Raw genomic sequence first — 19,171 nt, forward strand, 5'->3', positions numbered from 1 at the left:
TCAGCCTTTGGACCGATCCTCCAATCAGCACGCGGAAGCTCAGCGTCCGGCCCGGCCGAGCTCCGCCCACAGCTCCATTCACCCCCACAGATGCCGAGCGTCCGGGGGCGGGACAACATGGTGTCATTTCTCCAATTAGCGTCCAGTTTAGAGTCAATGAAAAAAGCAGTTCCACTCAGTCCCACTGAAGTGCATGGACGCTGAGCGTCTACGGCAGTGGTTTTCAACCTTGGGGTCGGGACCCCACATGGGGTCGCCTGGAATTTCTAGTTATTGATAAAAAAAAAATTACTAATATAGAATATATGGTGAGTTGAGAGAAACAATCACAAACATAAAAGACATGACAAACTGTGGTTGTGAAACTGCAGCGCTGTGGTTCTGTTTGTGTCAAATGTTCACTGTGGTCAGTTTCAGATGCTGCAGCTCTTTCAGAATTCATAGTTTCAGTTCTTGTTTGTTCAGTATTAATCGTCCTCCTTGTAAATCACAGCTGGACTGACTGGACATATTCTGACCAGTAATCTACACCTGGATTTACTGCCTCTGTCCACAATAATACACATTATATAGACTAAATGTGTTTAAAATTAATGTTTATTTGCAACATAGTATAGCAAACTATTACAGGATCAAAAAAATAATAATAATTTTAGCAAAAAAAAAAAGTCTCCATTTTGAATGTCTGGGGTCACCAGAAATTTGTGATGTTAAAATGGAGTCAGGAGTAAAAATAGGATTTAAAACCACAGTCTACAGACAAACGCACTGAGCAGAGATGGAATGAGAAAACACAGACACGGGAATGGAGGAGAAGTGAACAACATCCAGTCCACTGATCTGGGATCAAACTGATTCTGAACCAACTGGTCTGAGAGATGAACGTGTTCCAACACATTTGGAGTCAATGAAATGAAAACAACTGAACTGAACATTAACTGAGCATTTAATGGGAGTCATTTTAGGAGAAGAGGAGCTTCCACTGCAGTCTGACACAAACACCTGTGGAGGAGAACTTCTGGGGTTTCCTTTTACATAATCATATCTTGCTGTAAATCATGAATACAAGTTGCATAAGTATTTTTAAATTATTTGTAAATAAAATGTGATCTGAACTGAACATGTAAACGCATCCCATCTGATTCTTACAATTATCTGATTAGAACAGTTACTGGATAAAGTTTCACAAAACAGACTCAGTGTTGGAGTCAAAATCACAGTTTAGACCATTTTAGAAGAAATGGACCCAACCTGAACTAGGATTCATTCCATAGTTAGAGTCAGAACATCTGGAAAAGTAAAAAATGGGCCCAAACCCAGAGGTTGGGCTTGTGTGTAGGGTTCAGGGGTTTGTGTTTGTAGGTGGCGCTATAGAGGGTCTGCAGGTGACGTCAGCACTAGTGGAAGTCACTGTGGTTCCGCCCACTGAGTGTCAGACAGAGGCAGATGAGTGACAGCTTTGGTCTGAATACTGTGAAAACTTTAGAACAATCTAAAAAATGAGGCAGAGCTGTTGTGCCATTGATCGCACAAATAGGTTTCAAAGCACTGGGAGCTCTGGTTTTAGCGGAGACCTAAAGCCACAGACAGAAGAAGCAGATGGATCGCTGACATTCAGAGAAAGAACTGGAATCCAGACAACCAAACCTGGATCTGTGTCAGCTAACGTTCATTTGTGCTGTGTTCTTGTGTAAACTCATCCCTTAAATTCCATCTGGTTTTGGCTAACGTTCCTTCTTAGTAAAGCTCTTCATGTTAGCATCTGTCATTTAGTTCTAGATTTCAGAACTGAATCGTTTGTGTCTTCAGTTGTGTGATTGTGAACCTTGTGCTCTACATGATTTGTAAACTAGCTTAAACTGAGGCTAACCTAGTTTTCCAGATCAGGGGCTACTGTAGCACACAGCTGTTGGATCTGTGTTGGATCCAGTATTTGATGTGAACTCTCCTTAAATCTCCACAGTACCAGTAGATCATCCACTCACTTGGGTCAGTACTAAGGGTTCAACTCCAGTAAATCAGTAGTGAACTGTGAACACTACTGCTGGGCCTTTACCGCCCAAATCACCGCCAACAGAATCCGTCTGCACTGACACAAAACCTCCAAAACAATAGTATGTTGAATGAAAGCACTCACCAGCTGGAATCCTCTAATGAACCAGGACCAGGATGGACACAACTCTGGGTCTGTTGGATGCTTTCAGCCTTTGCATTGGGGATTTTCCCGGCGTTGAACTCAGGTTCATGTAAATGTCAGGATAGGTGATTTCTGTCCCAGATCAGTGTTGGTAGAACACTGGTTGTTTGGTAGCTTGGATGGACCCATGTCCAGTCCAGTTGTCTTTAATTTCATCTGATATTCCACAGTTTTCTGCTCTGGCTGGAGTTACTGCTATACTCCACCATGTTGAGCCGCTTTGTTTTTACCGCTCAGTCTGACTGAGAGGGGCGTGGCCTGGGGGCGTGGCCTGGGGAGGAAGTGACGTATGTGCATTCCCTTTAATGAGTAAACCACATCCTACACCAAATATAAAACACAAGTCTCACACCTTTTCCAACAGATTTACTTGTATCCTTTAATCCACAGGTGTCAAACAGCACCCCCCCCCCCCCCCACACCAAAGGTTCCACTGCGGCCCTGCAGGATGACAGTGCAAAACTGACCCTGAACAGTCCAGGCTGAACAAATCCTTTTGGTTCAGGTTCCACATGCAGACCAATGTGATCTACAGTCAAAAGAACAACACAATAAACCAGAAATTTGTGGAAAATTATGTGGAAAAAATTAAAGTGAAAAAAATAAGATTACACTGAAAATATTTACATTTACAAAACTATTCTTTCACAATAAAATGCAAATAAACACATAAATAAAAACAGATGAACAACCTGAAATGTGCAATTGTAACAATATTCTGCCTGTTCCTAAATGTTTGGTGCATTTATGGATCCACTGGGATCTGCAGTTGTGTTCAGAATAATAAGAGATTATTAATATTGTAGAAATTGTTCACATTTTAGTTCAAACTCCAACATTTGAACGATATTCTGCCTGTTCCCAAATGTTTATGGAACACTGTGTGGAAATGTACATGTAGAAATAAGAAGTCCAGGAAGAATAGTGTTCAAATTGCACTAATTTTTCAAATGAAATTTCAGTTTTTTCAGGTTATTCACACCGGGGCCCAAATGCGTCCCCCCAAAGGTTCCAGTCCGACCCCTGGGATGAATTTACACAGTGTATAAATTCCACAGTCCAGGCTGTGGAACTCATGTTAGTGTGAGTTCCACATCCAGACCAATCTGATCTACAGTCCAATAAGAACAGCAGAAGAACCCACACAGAAGAACCACTGCAGATTTACTACTGGGTTGGATGGAAAAAATAATATTACATGATGTCTGTAAATAATGATAACTACAAAGTTTTGTCTTTGTTTTAGTGAAAAAAATCACATTAAATTATGAAAATATTTCCATTTCCAAACTCTCCTGTACCAATAAAATGTGACTAACCTGAACAAATGTGTCCAACCTGAAATGTCTGTATTAAATTCAGTCCAGTTTGAACTCTTTTCTTCCTGTTCCTCAGTGTTTAGTGTCTTTGGAGATCTGATCCAGAATGCACATGGACTAATGAGAAGTTACTACTCAAAAATCACTCATAAAATGACCCCAAAGCCACCTAAAAATTACTCAAAAAAACACACCCAAAAACCACCCAAAAAAATCACCTAAAATTATGCCTATAAATAATGACAACTTCAAATTTTAGTGCAAAAGATAATATTAAATTATGAAAATATTTACATTTTACAAAAAAGATGTGAATAACCTGAAAAAAACTAAAATAGTTAAAATTGTGCTTAATTTTCTTTAGATGTTTTATTTACATTTTCTTTAAATGTAAATATTTTCATAATTTAACATTATCTTTTACACTAAAATTTGAAGTTGTCATTATTTATAGGTATAATTTTAGGTGATTTTTTTGGGTAATTTTTAGGTCTTTTTTTGGGTGGTTTTTAGTCGTATTGAGGTGCTTTTTGAGTATTTTTTAGGCGGTTTTAGGGTAATTTTTGAGTGATTTTTATGTTTATGTTTATGTTTACGCATTTGGCAGACGCTTTTTTCCAAAGCGACTTACAGGGGAAAACCAATTAAATCACTCAATCAATCAAATTTTATTTATATAGCGCCAGATCACAAAAAAGTTATCTCTTGACATTTTATATATAGAGTTGGTCAAAACCAGACTCTAAGTCAATTTACAGAAACCCAACAGAATCCTCCTGGAGCAAACACTTGTGACTGGTGACAGTGGCGAGGAAAAACTTCCCTTTAACAGCAGAAACCTGGAGCAGACCCAGACTCCTGGAGGATGGCCGTCTGCCTTGACCAGTTGGGGTTAAAGAGAGAGAGTAGAGAAGGGGAAAAAGAGAGAGCGATAGAGATAGAGACTGGGGGAGAGGGGGAGAAGGGGGGAGTAGGGGGAGACACATGGAGGCGGTTGAGGATAAGTGAGTGGTGATGATGAGGGCAGGGAAGAGGCCGGACCACCGCAGCAGGTCCAGAGATAATCCTGGAAGAATCTGTGGTTGTCCTGGAAAAACCTTATTAGAATATTTAAAATGGAATGTTTGAAAGTGTTAGGACAGGAGGTGCTCTCGGAAGAGCTGGGTCTTCAGGAGCTTCTTGAAGATAGGCAGGGATGACTCTGTTCTTGTAGCACTTGGTAGAGCGTTCCACCAACGTGGAACGACCCATGAAAAGAGCCTGGATTGTCTTGTACAAGGTCTGGGGACCACCAGACTACGTTCCCCAGACGAGCGGAGTGGTCGTGGGGCGACATAAGCTTTTATTAGTGCACCTAAGTAGACAGGAGCAGACCCACGGAGAATTTTGTAGGCTAGGATTAAAGATTTGAATTTGATGCAGGCAGCTATGGGTAGACCAGTGTAACTCAATGAGTAAGGGGGTGACATGTGCCCTTTTAGGCTGATTGAAGACCAGACGCGCTGCTGCATTCTGGACCATCTGTAGTGGTTTGACAACACAAGCTGGGAGGCCCGTTAGAAGAGCATTGCAGTAGTCAAGACGGGAGATAACCATAGTCTGCACCAGGAGCTGGATGGAGATAACCATAGTCTGCACCAGGAGCTGGGTGGAGATAACCATAGTCTGCACCAGGAGCTGGATGGAGATAACCATAGTCTGCACCAGGAGCTGGGTGGAGATAACCATAGTCTGCACCAGGAGCTGGGTGGAGATAACCATAGTCTGCACCAGGAGCTGGGTGGCCTGTTCGGTTAGGTATGGTCTGATCTTTCTTAGGTTGAACAGAGTGAAACGGCATGATCGGGTGACAGAGGCAACATGATCCGTGAAGGTCAACTGATTATCAATCATGACTCCCAAGTTACGTACTACACTGGTAGGAGCCAGAGGAATGGAGTCAATAGTGATGGAGATGTCCTGCTGTATGGTTGGCTTAGCTGGGAAGACCAGCAGTTCAGTTTTGGACAGGTTCAGCTGAAGGTGATGGGCTTTCATCCATGCAGATATGTCAGAGAGACAATCTGAGATCCGCACTGAGACTGTGGAGTCATCAGGTGGGAATGACAGATAGAGCTGGGTATCATCAGCATAGCAATGATATGAGAAGCCGTGTGAGTGGATGATCTGACCCAGTGAGGTGGTGTATATGGCAAAAAGGAGGGGGCCCAACACAGAGCCTTGGGGGACCCCCGTGGTGAGGCGGTGAACTGCTGATGTGTGCCCTAGCCAGGACACACTGAAGGACCGACCAGTAAGGTAAGATTGAAACCAGGAGTGGGCGTGGCCTGTGATGCCCATGTTCCAGAGTATGGATAACAGGATATCATGACTGACAGTGTCAAATGCTGCTGATAAGTCCAGTAGAATGAGTACTGAAGACTTGGCTGCTGCTCTAGCCTCTTTCAAGGCTTCTGTCACAGACAACAGAGCCGTTTCAGTGGAGTGGCCGATTTTGAAGCCAGATTGGTTGATGTCAAGGAGGTTATTTTGGGAGAGGAATTCTGTGACCTGTTTGAAAACCGCCCTTTCGATGGTCTTAGAAAGGTATGGGAGGAGTGAGACTGGTCGATAATTGTCCACTTGAGTGGGGGTGAGGGAAGGTTTTTTGAGTAGTGGTGTTACCTGCGCTTGTTTAAATACTGTAGGAAATGTTCCTGAAGTCAGTGAAGCATTAATCACATGTGTGATTGGTGCTGTGATAGTAGGGGCAACAGACTGTAAGAGGTTGGCTGGAATAGGGTCCAACAGGCATGTTGTAGGACGGCTAGAGGAAAGGAGTTTAGACACCTCGTTCTCTGTGAGGGGAGTAAATGAGGGGAATGACGCAGTTGGGCTTTTATCAGTTGAGTTAGTAGTAGCCATAGTCAGGGGAGAAGAAGCAGTGTGTGATGATGATGATGTTGAAGAATTTTGAGTAGTAACTTCTCATTAGTCCATGTGCATTCTGGATCAGATCTCCAAAGACATTAAACACTGAGGAACAGGAAGAAAAGAGTTCAAACTGGACTGAATTTAATACAGACATTTCAGGTTGGTCAAAAATTACCCTAAAACCACCTAAAAATTACTCAAAAAGCACCTAAAATTATACCTATAAATAACGACAACTTCAAATTTTAGTGCAAAAGATAATATTAAATTATGAAAACATTTACATTTACAGAAAATGTAAATAAAAACATCTAAAGAAAATTAAGCACAATTTTAACAATTTTAGTTTTTTTCAGGTTCTTCACATCTTTTTTGTAAAATGTAAATATTGTCATAATTTAATTGGGGTATTTTTGTACTAAAACAAAACTAAAAACTTGGATTTGTCATTATTTCCAGGTTCTTCAGTCATTATTTTAGTGGTTCTGGCCCGCTGCAGATCAGACTGGGCTGAATATGGAACTGGACTAACCTGGGTTTGACCGCCCTGCTTTAATCGTACACAGTTCAGCTGAATGACTTGGACTTGTTCATGTTTGACTTTTACCTGCTGTGACGTTTATTCTGTTTCAGTCCTTCCACTTCAACCTTTACAGGATTTCATCAATTAAAACAAACATGAAACAACAGCAGAAGAAACCACCTGATCTTGTTACGATCAGAGGAACAGGTTTGAGTCCACATGTGTGTTTTTTTACAAACAGGAGAAGGTAAATGTGTGTGGTGCATCCTGGGAGCTGTAGTCCGTCCTCTGGTCAAACTGGGCTCATGTTCACATGTTGAACTGTGTGAGTTTTCTTTCTGCTGGAACAGAAGCTGTTTATTCTGGTTCCAACATTTCCCTCAAACAACAGAAGGCCTTAAAAACACAAAGGTTCAGGAGGTGAATTCAGTTAAATCTACATCATCTGTGTTTGTCCAGGTTCATTTCACATATGACACAAGTCCAAAAGAAGAACACACTCATCATATTTACAACCGATTTACACAGAAAGTGGAAGTAAAACAGCAGATGAAAACACATAATAATAATAATAATAATAATAATAATAATAATAATAATAATAATAATAATAATAATAATCATAATCATAATCATAATCATAATCAGCGAGTTGTTGCTACAATAAAAGGCACCAACAAATAAATACATTTAAATCCATTCCTTTCACAGTTCATCCTGTTTTTCTGTGGTTTTATGCTCGATGTTATGATTCATCTTTTCTCATTAAACATTATTTGTACATTTTAACAAAGGCTGAGTTTATGATTTTTAATCCGGGTTAAAAAGCTTCATCTTAATCTTATCATCGGGGTCAGCGCTTCCTTTCTTGTTCAGTATTTTTGGTAAATATTTATTGTGTTGATATATTCCTAATTTTTTTTCTCTAATAACAGTTCAGTTGTGTGCGTTTATTATTTTTTATTAAATAATAAATGCAGAGCTGGATGATGAAACACTTGTTAATATTGATGGTAATAATCTTGTATTCTTCTCAGATAAAACACTATTGTTTTAATTAATTTTACGTTTCAATCTCGTCTAGAATTGATCAATAATCAATAGATATTTGTATCATGACATTTAAATGAACTGCAGCTGCACATATAAGGTGTAGTTATGATAACAATAACTCATCCTAAATCATGTTTTATTGGGTTTATGTAAAAAAAAAAAGTGCATTAAAGTGGGTAATCTTCATTAAATCTACATTTAATCTTTTTGGTCCCATCTGCTGGATTTAATCCTACAACACAATCCCTTCCAAGCTCCAAAAATGTATTTTTTTGTCTGAAATAGGCTGTAAGACTAAATTCAATGATGAATAAAATTCTTTCTTCCAATAAGTACCTTGTGAATTTGGTATTTTTGGTATTAGTATTTCATATACTATTAGCACAAATACTATGAACTACTTTTACTCTGTACTTTTGGAGTAATCCTACTCCAGAATCCATTCCACACTGCACTTCTATTTGTTGTATTCAGTGGTTGGAACACATAAAATGTAAAAAAAGATTAAAACTTTTAAAAGTTTATAAGCTCTGTAATTTTTTGCGGCTCCAGATGATTTTTTTGGCAGAAGAGGGAGGAGTCAAAATGGCTGTGACTGATAATAAAGGCTGCAGAGCCCTGGTTTAAATTCTTCATTTGTTTGATTCAAATCAAAATGTTGAAGTCCAACTGTCGCCACAGGGGGCAGTGTTTGACCACAGAGACGGGCAACGCAACGTGACAACTGCATTTGTTTTGGACTGAATTCACAGCTGGGTCACATTGAAACTGTTGGAGTTTTTTCATAAATTCAGATTGTCTCAGATCCAGAATCCGACTCATTCGGTCCAAAACCCTGAGTCTGGCTTCATCTCCAACCATTAATGTCAAAACAGTTGTTCTCTTCGCTCTCTGTTGAATTTTTTTGGTTAATTTTGAATATTTTCAACATATTACCAAAGATGAACTGAAGTCTAATCATATATTTCATTGATGCATGAACTGTTCTTTCAGTTTCATTATTTTTCACTGAGCTGCTGCAAAGGTTTGAAGGAAATGGGCCTGGGACCAGAGTCTGTAAATATTAGACTTTTTACAGCGTAAATAGAAGCACATTATTTTATTTGATTAAACCAGGAAGGATCGTCTTTAAATGTGTAACTACTGTACTTTACATAGAGTTTACAGCAGTTTTTAATGTACTTATTTGCATTAAATGTGTATTTTGTACTGTGTAAATGTAGTTTGTTTGCATTAAATGTGTATTTGTATTGTGTAAATGTACTTTGTTTACATTAAATGTGTATTTGTATTGTGTAAATGTACTTTGTTTGCAGCTGCAGTGATGTTTACGTTCATGACGCTGTTGAAAGTTTCCAACATAAAAAGTAAATGATTCTCAGACTTAAACAAGTTTCTGAAGTAAATGTGTGATTTCCACTAACTACTTTCTATTAAATTAAATATGGATTTTTACAGCATGTTTTTACAGTGTAACTATAGTTTTTATTAAATTAAATTAAATGTGTTTTTACAGTGTAACTATAGTTTTTATTAAATGTGTTTTACAGTGTAACTGTAGTTTTTTTTTAATTAAATTAAATGTGTTTTTACAGTGTAGCTATAGTTATTTTATTAAATTAAAGCTGTTTTTACAGTGTAACTATAGTTTGTATTAAGTTAAATGTGTTTTTACAGTGTAACTATAGTTTTTTTTAATAAATTAAATGTGTTTTTACAGTGTAACTACGGTTTTTATTAAATTAAATGTTTTTACAGTGTAACTATAGTTTTTTTTAATTAAATTAAATGTGTTTTTACATTGTAACTATAGTGTTTTATTAAATTAAATGTGTTTTTACAGTGTAACTACATTTTTTAAATAAATTAAATGTGTTTTTACAGTGTAACTATAGTTTTTTTTTATTAAATTAAATGTTTTTTACAGTGTAACTACAGTGTTGTTAAATCATCCTCTGAGATAAAAAGCACAAACATCACAGATTCCTGATTGGCTCCTGCACATGTCAATCATCCACCAGCACCTCCTCCTTCAGAGTCAGTCGGCCAGTCCTGAATCAGCCTGTAGGCTCCGCCCCGTCCGCTGGCTCCTCCTCCTTCACCTCCTCTGACTCGTGGCCTTGGATGGACTCGGCTCCACCCACCTCCTCTGGCACCTCCTCCTCATCTTTGAGCTCCACCTCCTCTTTCCCAGGCTCCTCCTCCTCTTCTATGGTGACTCCTCCCTCCTCTGCGTCCCCAGGCTCCTCCTCTTCCTGTCGTCCATCTGTCTCTGTCGGTCCGTCCTCTGCGTCTCCGGTCTCCAACGCCCCCTGTTGGCAGGTGTCTGGGTCCGGGTCTGGGTCCACATCTGGACTTGGATCTGGTTCTAGTTCCGGTTCACCTGGAGTCTCTGGTTCTACTCCCTCCTTTACCTGCTCCTGCTCCACTTCCTGCTCCCGGTCCTGGTCCTGGTCCTGGTCCTGTTCCTGGTCTTGGTCTGGTTGCTGGTCCTTTTCCTCTTCTGGTCCAGGTTCAGCTTCAGTGTCTGCTTCTGGACCCTCTACCTGGTTCTGGTCCTGTAATGGGACCAGTTCCTCATCTGGTTCCTGGTCCGGTTCCTGTTCCTGAGCCGGACCAGGATCACCTTCAGGTTCTGGTTCTACTGAGTCCAAAACTGTGGGCTGAGAAGGCAGACTCTCCTTCCGACCTAGACCTGCAGAGACACAGTGGGGGTTCAGATTCAGGATCAGGTCCTGGACACGACTGAAGACCAGATCCAGTAAAACAGGATCAGGTTCTAAACCAGGGTTCTAAACTCCTGTTCTTTAGGTTCCACATTCAGTCTGATCTGATCTGCAGTGGACCCAACCAGGAAAAGAAGAACAGAAGAACCCAGAAAGAATGACAACTGCACATTTAGGTCTGTGTCTGAGAGAAAAAAAACATTCAAGTATGAAAATACTTTTAGAAACTCTCCAAACAAAACAGATGTGAATAACCTGAAAAAACGGACATTTCTTCAGATAAATCAGTGTAATTTTCTCAGTCTTCTTCCTCCACTTCTCATTAGTCCATGTGCATTCTGGATCAGATCTCCAAAGACACTAAACACTGAGGAACAGGAAGAAAAGAGTTCAAACTGGACTGAATTTAATACAGACATTTCAGGTTGGACACATTTGTTCAGGTTAGTCACATTTTATTGGTACAGGAGAGTTTGGAAATGGAAAGAGTTTCACAATTTAATGTGATTTTTTTTGCACTAAAACAAACACAAACATTTGAAGTTGTTAATTCAAGATTTTTTTTTGACAATTCAAGAATTTTTTTGGCTTAATTCAAGATTTTTTTTTTTGCCTAATTTAAGATTTTGTTTTTTTTCCTTAATAATTCAAGATTTTTTCTTACTTAATTCAAGATTTTTTTTTTTTTGGCTAATTTCAATTTTTTTTTTTTTTTTTTAACTTATTTTAAGATTTTTTTTTTTTTTTGCTTAATTCAACATTTTTTCCTTAATTCAAGCTAAAAAATTTTTTAAATGTACTTAATTTAATTCAAGACGGTGGAATTTTTGCACTTTATAAATTCCTCCCAGGGGCCGGACTGGAACCTTTGCTGGGCTGCATTTGGCCCCTGGGACGCATGTTTCCCACCCCTGTTGTACAGTGACCCAGTAGCAGAGGACTGAACTAAATATTATCTGGGCCGGACCAATAAAATAATAACATGATGACCAGTAAATAATGACAACTACAAATTGTTTTAGTGCAAAAAACAAATTTCAATTATATCCAAACAAAAAGGATGTGAATAATCAGAAAAAAAAGGCATTTGTTAAGTACTATAAGTACAATTTTATCAATATTCTGCCTAGACTTTTCATTCATACATATGCATTACAGATCAGATCTACAAAGATACAAAACATTTAATAACAGGAAGAATATTGTTAAAATTGAACTTCATTTTCTTCAGACATTTCAGGTTGCTCATATTTGTTCAGGTTATTCACATTTTATTGTTACAGGATAGTTTGTAAATGTAAATATTTTCATAGTTTAATATTTTTTGCACTAAATCAAAGAGAAAAATTGGTGTTGTCATTATTTCTAGGTTATTATGAGATTATTTTTGAGTTTGATGGCCGAACTTGCACTTTGCAAATTCATCCTGTGGGCTGGACTGGACCCTTCGTGGGCCGGTTTTGGCCCCCGGGCCGCATGTTTGACACCTGTGATTTAGAGCGTTTCTGCCTCTACACCATGTTGGCTACGTTCTGACCAAAACAATGTAGCGTACGTGTGACGTCATCGCACATGCGCAGAATCGATAAGTAGAATGACTGACGCCTAAAATGTCCTTCGGGGGTCAAATGAGTGTCCATTTGTGTCCAGAACAGTTGTCCTACAGTCACAGAAGTGTGTGTAAATGATGCTAATCCATTTGTGCACAGACTACTGATATTCTTTGACAGTGGAAGCTCTATTTTCATAAATATTGGATTTGGAATAGCACGTGGATGTGAAAACTTTTGCTGGTGGACGGACATGACATTACCCATGATGCTCTGGTCAGTCCCAGTACTTTATTAGGAATAAACTTCTAGACTTCCTATTGCTAATTGTGCTCTTCTTCATAAATGTTGGTATTGTGGATCTAAAACAATCCCAGCTGACACAAAAACACTAAATGTGTCAGTGGACGGATGTGACATGGTTGTTGTGGATCCCATCATACTGATGCTCTGCAGCCATGTCAGCGTTTACACTAATGATCCCTGTGCAAAAACTAGGAGCACTATTATTTATTGGATAGTTTAGCATCAGACTAAAGAGGAAAGAACAATCTAGAATTGTTCTTTGTGTCTAAAAATGCTTCTTATTGTAAAAGTGTTGATGTAAACAGTGCTGTGTGCCATTCTTCATGTATGTGTTGGTGGAACAGAAGCAGGATGGATCAGCACCATACTCCAGATTGAACCTGTACAAATAAAACATGTGATATGGAGGAGAGAATCTGGGAAGAAAAACTGGGGAATCCAAAAGAAGAGAAGATTTGTTTTTCAGCTCAGTTCAGTTCAAATAGAACTTGTCCATTTGTGACATGAAAATATAGCATTAATTGTGCTGAAATGGTTCATTTTGGAGCTGAAAACATAGTTCATATGAGCATCAACATGTTGTACAGAACTGAAATCCTGTCCATTTGAACAACTGTCATTTACCAACACAAAGTTCCTTTGGATTCACTGAGACTGATTTAATATGAACACAGACACAGAAGAGCTGTGAGCACATGTGAGCCGTTAAGCAGGCAAACGATTCCAAGGAATTGAGCTACTGGGATCCAGTTCTCAAAAAGAACTGGTTCTCGATTCCCATCCCTAGTTGCAACGGTGTCAGAACAGTCGATCTGTTTGGAGAACGTATGAGGACCTAACAGAGGACTACAGTGTTTACGTACCTGCGGGGGTGAGGACCAGCGCCTGCAGGATGTCAGACAGCGACACGATGCCGATGATCCGAGCCTCCTCGTCGACCACAACCAACCTGTGAACCTGAACACACACCAGGTTATTACCGTTAAATAAAACCTGAAAACGACCAGAAAAACTCAAACCGAACCCGCTGGATTTTTGGTCCTACCTCGGCCTTCACGATGCGGTCCACGATGGTCTCCAAGGTTTCCAGTTTGTTGCACTTCATGACTCCTTCAAAGTACTGCGACCTGTGTCTGAGCGCCTGCGTCACCGTCACGTCCAGGTTGTTGTAGGTCTTCTCTGCCGCCAGATTCTGAAACACACAGAGCGATGACACGGTCGGCCCCAGTCCGATCAAATCCGTCTGTCATTTGTTCGTTCGTTTTTCAATTTAAAACCAAAAATCAAAAACCACAAAAAACCACTCATTGTTTTGTTTTTCATTTTCAAAACCACGATGAAAAACTGATAACGCTTTGTTTTTCCATTTCCCCATTTTGTGCTCAAATGAAAAATGAAAAAAACGCATAACGACTGTTTCATCCGATTTTGCTCTTTTCAGTACAGTTCAGCTGTCTGACCCAGAAGTAGCCGTTACTAGGGAAAAAATAAACACACGGAATCCTGGCCGGACTGGAGGAATATTTTGCTGTAATTAAGCAGCTGTTTGATACGTACGGAAGCGTATTGCATTCACACAAAAAATTATCATAATAATTAATAATTAATTAAAATGAATTATTAATTTAGGAATCTGAATTAAATAATTCAGAAAAACAGAGCCGAATTTATAGTTTTTCAGAAAACAGTATCTCATTAATGTGGAAAATTCCATTTGTTTATTTTTTCCCTAGTAACGAGTACTTCCGGGTCAGAAAACTGAACTATATTGAAAAGAACAAAATCGGATGAAACGGTCGTTATGCGTTTTTTCCATTTTTCCCATTTTTCATTTGAGCACAAAATTGGGAAATGGAAAAATGAACCGTTATCCATTTTTCATTGTGGTTTTGAAAATGAAAAAATAAAAAATGAGTGTTTTTTTTGTGTTTTGATTTTTGGTTTTAAATTGAAAAACGAATGAACGAATGATACACGGATTCGATCAGTCCGAAACATCGGCGAGGACGGTGAGGACGCGGGTTTACTCACAATGACGTCAAACTTGGAGTAGATGTCCACCACTTTACCTGTGAACACACAACTGTCACCTGTCACATACCACACCCTCTGATCACATGACATCGTTTAATACATCACATTGCGGTTGCTACGGGTTACCGTTGTGGTCGACCACAGGCAGCGCAGAAACACGGCGATGAGTGAAGACGGACAGAGCCGTTATGAGGGGCGTGTCCGGGTGGATGTAGGCGATGTTCGAGTACGTTCCGACGCCCAGTTCCTCCAGAGTCTGTTTCATGAAGGCAGGCATGGGCATCTCACACACCTGAAGACAAACAGGAGGGGTCAGAGGTCACCTGGACACAAACAGGACAGGTCAGAGGTCACCTGAACATGCTCCAGGTGTTAATTACATGGCTGACGTACAAACAGCTGCAGGAACTTGAGGATCCTCTTGTGCGTCAGGATGTACAGGGCGTTGCCGCTGACCGGGTCGATAACAGGAAGACGATGGATCTTATTCTTTATCAGCGAATACACGGCGTCAAATATGCTGCACACAGAGAGGTCAAAGGTCATGCACCAGAGGTCAAAGGTCATACACCAGAGGTCAAAGGTCATACATCAGAGGTCAAAGGTCGTGCACCAGAGGTCAAAGGTCATACATCAGAGGTCAAAGGTCGTGCACCATGGTCGTGCACCACCGTGAACCTGGATTCAAACATGGCCTAGATCTAACCTGTTCTAACTGCAGCCTCCCTTCTCCTCCTCCTTCCTCCTCCCCCCCCCCCCCCCCCCCCTTCCTCCTCCTCCTCCTCTCATGTTTCCTCCTGTCTTCAGTTTATTTCTAGCTGTCATAAATTATTCAAGATGTAGCTTTGGTCTGGGTCTGGACTGTAGGACTAGACCTGAACTGTGGCTCTGGATCTGGACTGTGGGACTGGGTCTGGCCTCTGGGTCTGGACTGTAGGACTAGACCTGAACTGTGGCTCTGGATCTGGACTGTGGGACTGGGTCTGGCCTCTGGGTCTGGACTGTGGGACTGGACCTGGACTATGGGACTGGACCTGGACTGTGGACCGGGTCCTGGTGGAGCGGGTCCTACCTGGCATCCGGTGAGATGTGGACCAGGGGTTTGAAGGTCTCCTGCAGGTACAGCTCTGCACACATGAACAGGGTCTGCATTAGTCAACTGAATCCAGACTGAACTGAACTGTGTGAATCATGTGAGTGGACGGACGGGGGCTTCACCTCTCCATGACTCGATCTTGTGTTCCTCCAGTTCGTAGATCTGGACCTGGAACAGGGACAGGGTTCAGAAGGATGATGTCAGCAGTAGGGATGTAACGGTTACCGGTTTAACCATAAACAGCGGTAAAATCACAGACGGTTAGTATTACCATTTAAATTCTAATTCTCATGATAACTGTGTTTGATTACTGCACTTTTAGGGGAAAAAACCCTCTGTACAGATCTGCTTTTATGTCAAATATTTGAGTATAGTTTGAATTTTTTAAAATTTAAATTTTCTATACCTAATATTTGGAACCAATATTCACTTTTAAAGTCTGTGAAAAGGTTCGTTAAACATCTGTGTGTTATTTATGCAATAAATTATATACATTTTTCTTTTTTTTTTTGTACTTTATTTTTTGTTTTTATTGTTTTTGTTTTAATATAAGGCACAAGTATATACATTTTTCAAATTGGATTTTATATTTTTTGTGTGTTTTTTGTCCTTTTGTGTTTTTATAGTAGGTTAAAATGAAAAAATAATAGACAGATTATACAGATGAAGTGCTGAAAAAACAGATCCCAAACATGTGTATAGTAAACATTGGTTTCTATAGTATATAAAGGCCAAATCAAAAGGACTGAAAAACAGACAAAATAGACTCAGACCACTAAGGGTTAATATTGGAATGTTTCTGACACAGAAGGGACACTGGGACTATTATTTTATTTATTTATTTATTTTTCAAAAAACAACTTGGTTAAATTACTTCAGTGTGTGTATTAGTACTTTTTGAACATTTTGAGCATCATTTCAACAAGAAAAGCACTTGGAGAACGCAGACCTCCACCAAGACAGATCTGCCCCCCCCATCACCACCAAAATTTAATCATTTCTTCCTTGTGTCAGTATCAACATTTCCTGAAAATTTCATGAAAATCCGACCATAACTTTTTGAGTTATCTTGGTAACAAACAAACAAACAAACAAACAAACAAACAAACAAACAAACAAACACACAAAGCATAGCGATCACAATACCTCCTGACAGAGGAAACAATACTGCGATAATAATGATAACTGTGATAATTTTGGTCACAATAACCATGATATGAAATGTTCATATGGTTCCATCCCTAGTCAGCAGTGACATCATCAGTCGGAGTGTGGTGGTTCTTACCATGGGGGATTTGTAGTAGCGGGTCAGGATGTTGATGAAGTCGGTGATGGTCAGCATCCCTGAAACACACACACACACACACACACACACACACACACACACACACACACATTACCAGACCTTCAACACACCCCCACCCTGTTCTGATCAGGTTCTCCTACAGAACCGTCTGAGGAGTTCCACCAGGTCCATGTGGTCCAGAATCCTCCTGGTTCTGTCCATCTCTAGGTGTCCTTCATCTTTTCTTCGTGTCTGTGTTGGTTCTTTCCATTCCTTCATATCTTCATTTCAGTCAGTCACATTTATTTACATCAGAACACTCGTTTATGTCATGACACTTTACATTTAGAGCTGGAATAAACCAACTGTTTCTGTGTTCCTTCTTTTATCCATTTGTTCTTTGACTTCCTGTTTTCATTCATTCCTTTTATTTGTTTGTGTCTTTGTTTGTTACAGATGAACACCGTACTATAATAATAATAACAAATACTGCTCTTACCCACAAAGCTTTGCTTCTTGCTCTCCCACAGTGGTGCAGCTCTCACTCCATTTGCCACCAAAGCAAAGAACGCCTTTTTCACCTGAACAAACAAACAAACAAACAAACCAGACATGTTTACTCTGTTTATCTGCATACATGTTTGTTTGCTTATTTGTGCTTGTTTGTTTATATGTTTGTTTATGTGTTTATCTGTTTATGCATTTGTTTATTGTTTGTTTTTTGTGTTTATTTGTTAATGTGTGTTTGTTTGTTAATGTGTTTATTTGTTTTTGTATTTGTTTATTTGTTAATGTGTTTGTTTGTTAACACGTGTGTTTGTTTGTTAATGTGTTTGTTTGTTAACATGTGTGTTTGTTTGTTAATGTGTTTGTTTGTTAACATGTGTATTTGTTAATGTGTTTGTTAATGTGCTTGATTGTTAACGTGTGTGTTTATTTGTTAATTTGTGTGTTTACTTGCTAATGTATTTGTTTGTTAGTCTGTGTTTGTTTGTTTTTGTGTTTGTTTGCTTGTGTTTTTTTGTTTTTGTTTGTTTGTGTTTGTTTGTCCATGGGACCTGTAGCGTCGTGTCGAACACCACCAGTTTGGAACTTGTCGGGATGATGTCGTAACATTTGTGACATTTCATGAATCTCATGTAGATGTCTCTCTCCGACTCCTCTGGAGCTGCCAAATAAACAAACAAACAAGTAAACAAACAAATAAACATCATCATCACAGAAACAACATGTGGTCTAATGTGTTTCAGATGTTTAAGTCTGATCAACAGGACCAAAAAGTCTGATTGTGAATTGTGAACATTGTGAATAACTTGAACAAACTGAAAAAATCAGTGTAATGTGAACACTATTCTGCCTCCGTTTCTCATTTCCACATGTGCAGTAGAACTGACAGATCACAGTGGATCTACAAACACACACAACATTTAATAACAGACAGAATATTGGTAAAATTGTACTGACTTCTCTTAAAACCTTTCAGGTTATTCACATTTTTTGCGAAATTACATTTTGTTTTAGTGTAAATACATGAAAATATTTACATTTACAAAGAGAAAAACTTGGAGTTATGAGTATTTATAGGTTATTGGGTAATATTTGACTGATTTGACCCATCTGAGGTTGAATTGGTCTGAATGTGGAACCTGAACTAAAAGGACTGTTAATTTCTTAGTGTAATTTTTGCATTTCACAAATTCATCCCCTGGACCCTTTGGAGGGCCGGATTTGGCCCCCGGGCCGCATGTTTGACACCTGTGAAGTCCATGTATACCAGGGCTGTCAAACTCATTAGTTCAGTTCCACACACAGCCTACCGGGCTTTGCAAAAGTTCTGTTACACTTGTTGAGACATTCACGAAAATGAACACAAAGATTTTTTGGTGCAATAAGATAATTTTTTATTTTCCAAATAGTTCAATATATGTGTTAATGATAATATTAATCAGAAATGTGGCCACCCTCGGCTGCAATCACACGCTCCAGACGAGACCTGAAGGCTGTGCACGCCTTGCGGACATAGTCCTTCTTCATTCCTGCCCACACACGGTTGACGGAAGTCTAGAGCTCCTCGACACTACTGTGCCGGACCTTGCAGGCCTTACCCTCAACGTGCGCCCACACGCTGCAGTCGAGGGGGTTGAGGTCAGGTGACTGCGGTGGCCACAT

General features: G+C 39.5%; 1 protein-coding gene across 2 annotated transcripts in view; it reads right to left on the bottom strand.

The window, feature by feature from the left end:
* Positions 1 to 9,858: 9,858 nt before the first annotated feature.
* Positions 9,859 to 19,171, bottom strand: part of LOC115411460 (5'-AMP-activated protein kinase subunit gamma-2-like) — a 28,677-nt gene continuing 19,364 nt past the window's right edge. For both annotated transcript variants that reach the window (XM_030123593.1, XM_030123594.1), the window contains 11 exons: positions 18,061 to 18,170; positions 17,502 to 17,583; positions 17,003 to 17,061; positions 15,840 to 15,885; positions 15,694 to 15,748; positions 15,015 to 15,141; positions 14,748 to 14,913; positions 14,619 to 14,656; positions 13,633 to 13,779; positions 13,451 to 13,544; positions 9,859 to 10,700 (listed from right to left, as the gene is read on the bottom strand). In XM_030123593.1, the coding sequence (XP_029979453.1) occupies positions 10,063 to 10,700; positions 13,451 to 13,544; positions 13,633 to 13,779; positions 14,619 to 14,656; positions 14,748 to 14,913; positions 15,015 to 15,141; positions 15,694 to 15,748; positions 15,840 to 15,885; positions 17,003 to 17,061; positions 17,502 to 17,583; positions 18,061 to 18,170 (1,562 nt within the window). In that variant the 3' untranslated portion in view covers positions 9,859 to 10,062. The remainder of the gene's footprint in view (positions 10,701 to 13,450; positions 13,545 to 13,632; positions 13,780 to 14,618; positions 14,657 to 14,747; positions 14,914 to 15,014; positions 15,142 to 15,693; positions 15,749 to 15,839; positions 15,886 to 17,002; positions 17,062 to 17,501; positions 17,584 to 18,060; positions 18,171 to 19,171) is intronic.

This window comes from Sphaeramia orbicularis, chromosome 20 (genome assembly GCF_902148855.1).
Source record: "Sphaeramia orbicularis chromosome 20, fSphaOr1.1, whole genome shotgun sequence".
NCBI lineage: Eukaryota > Metazoa > Chordata > Actinopteri > Kurtiformes > Apogonidae > Sphaeramia > Sphaeramia orbicularis.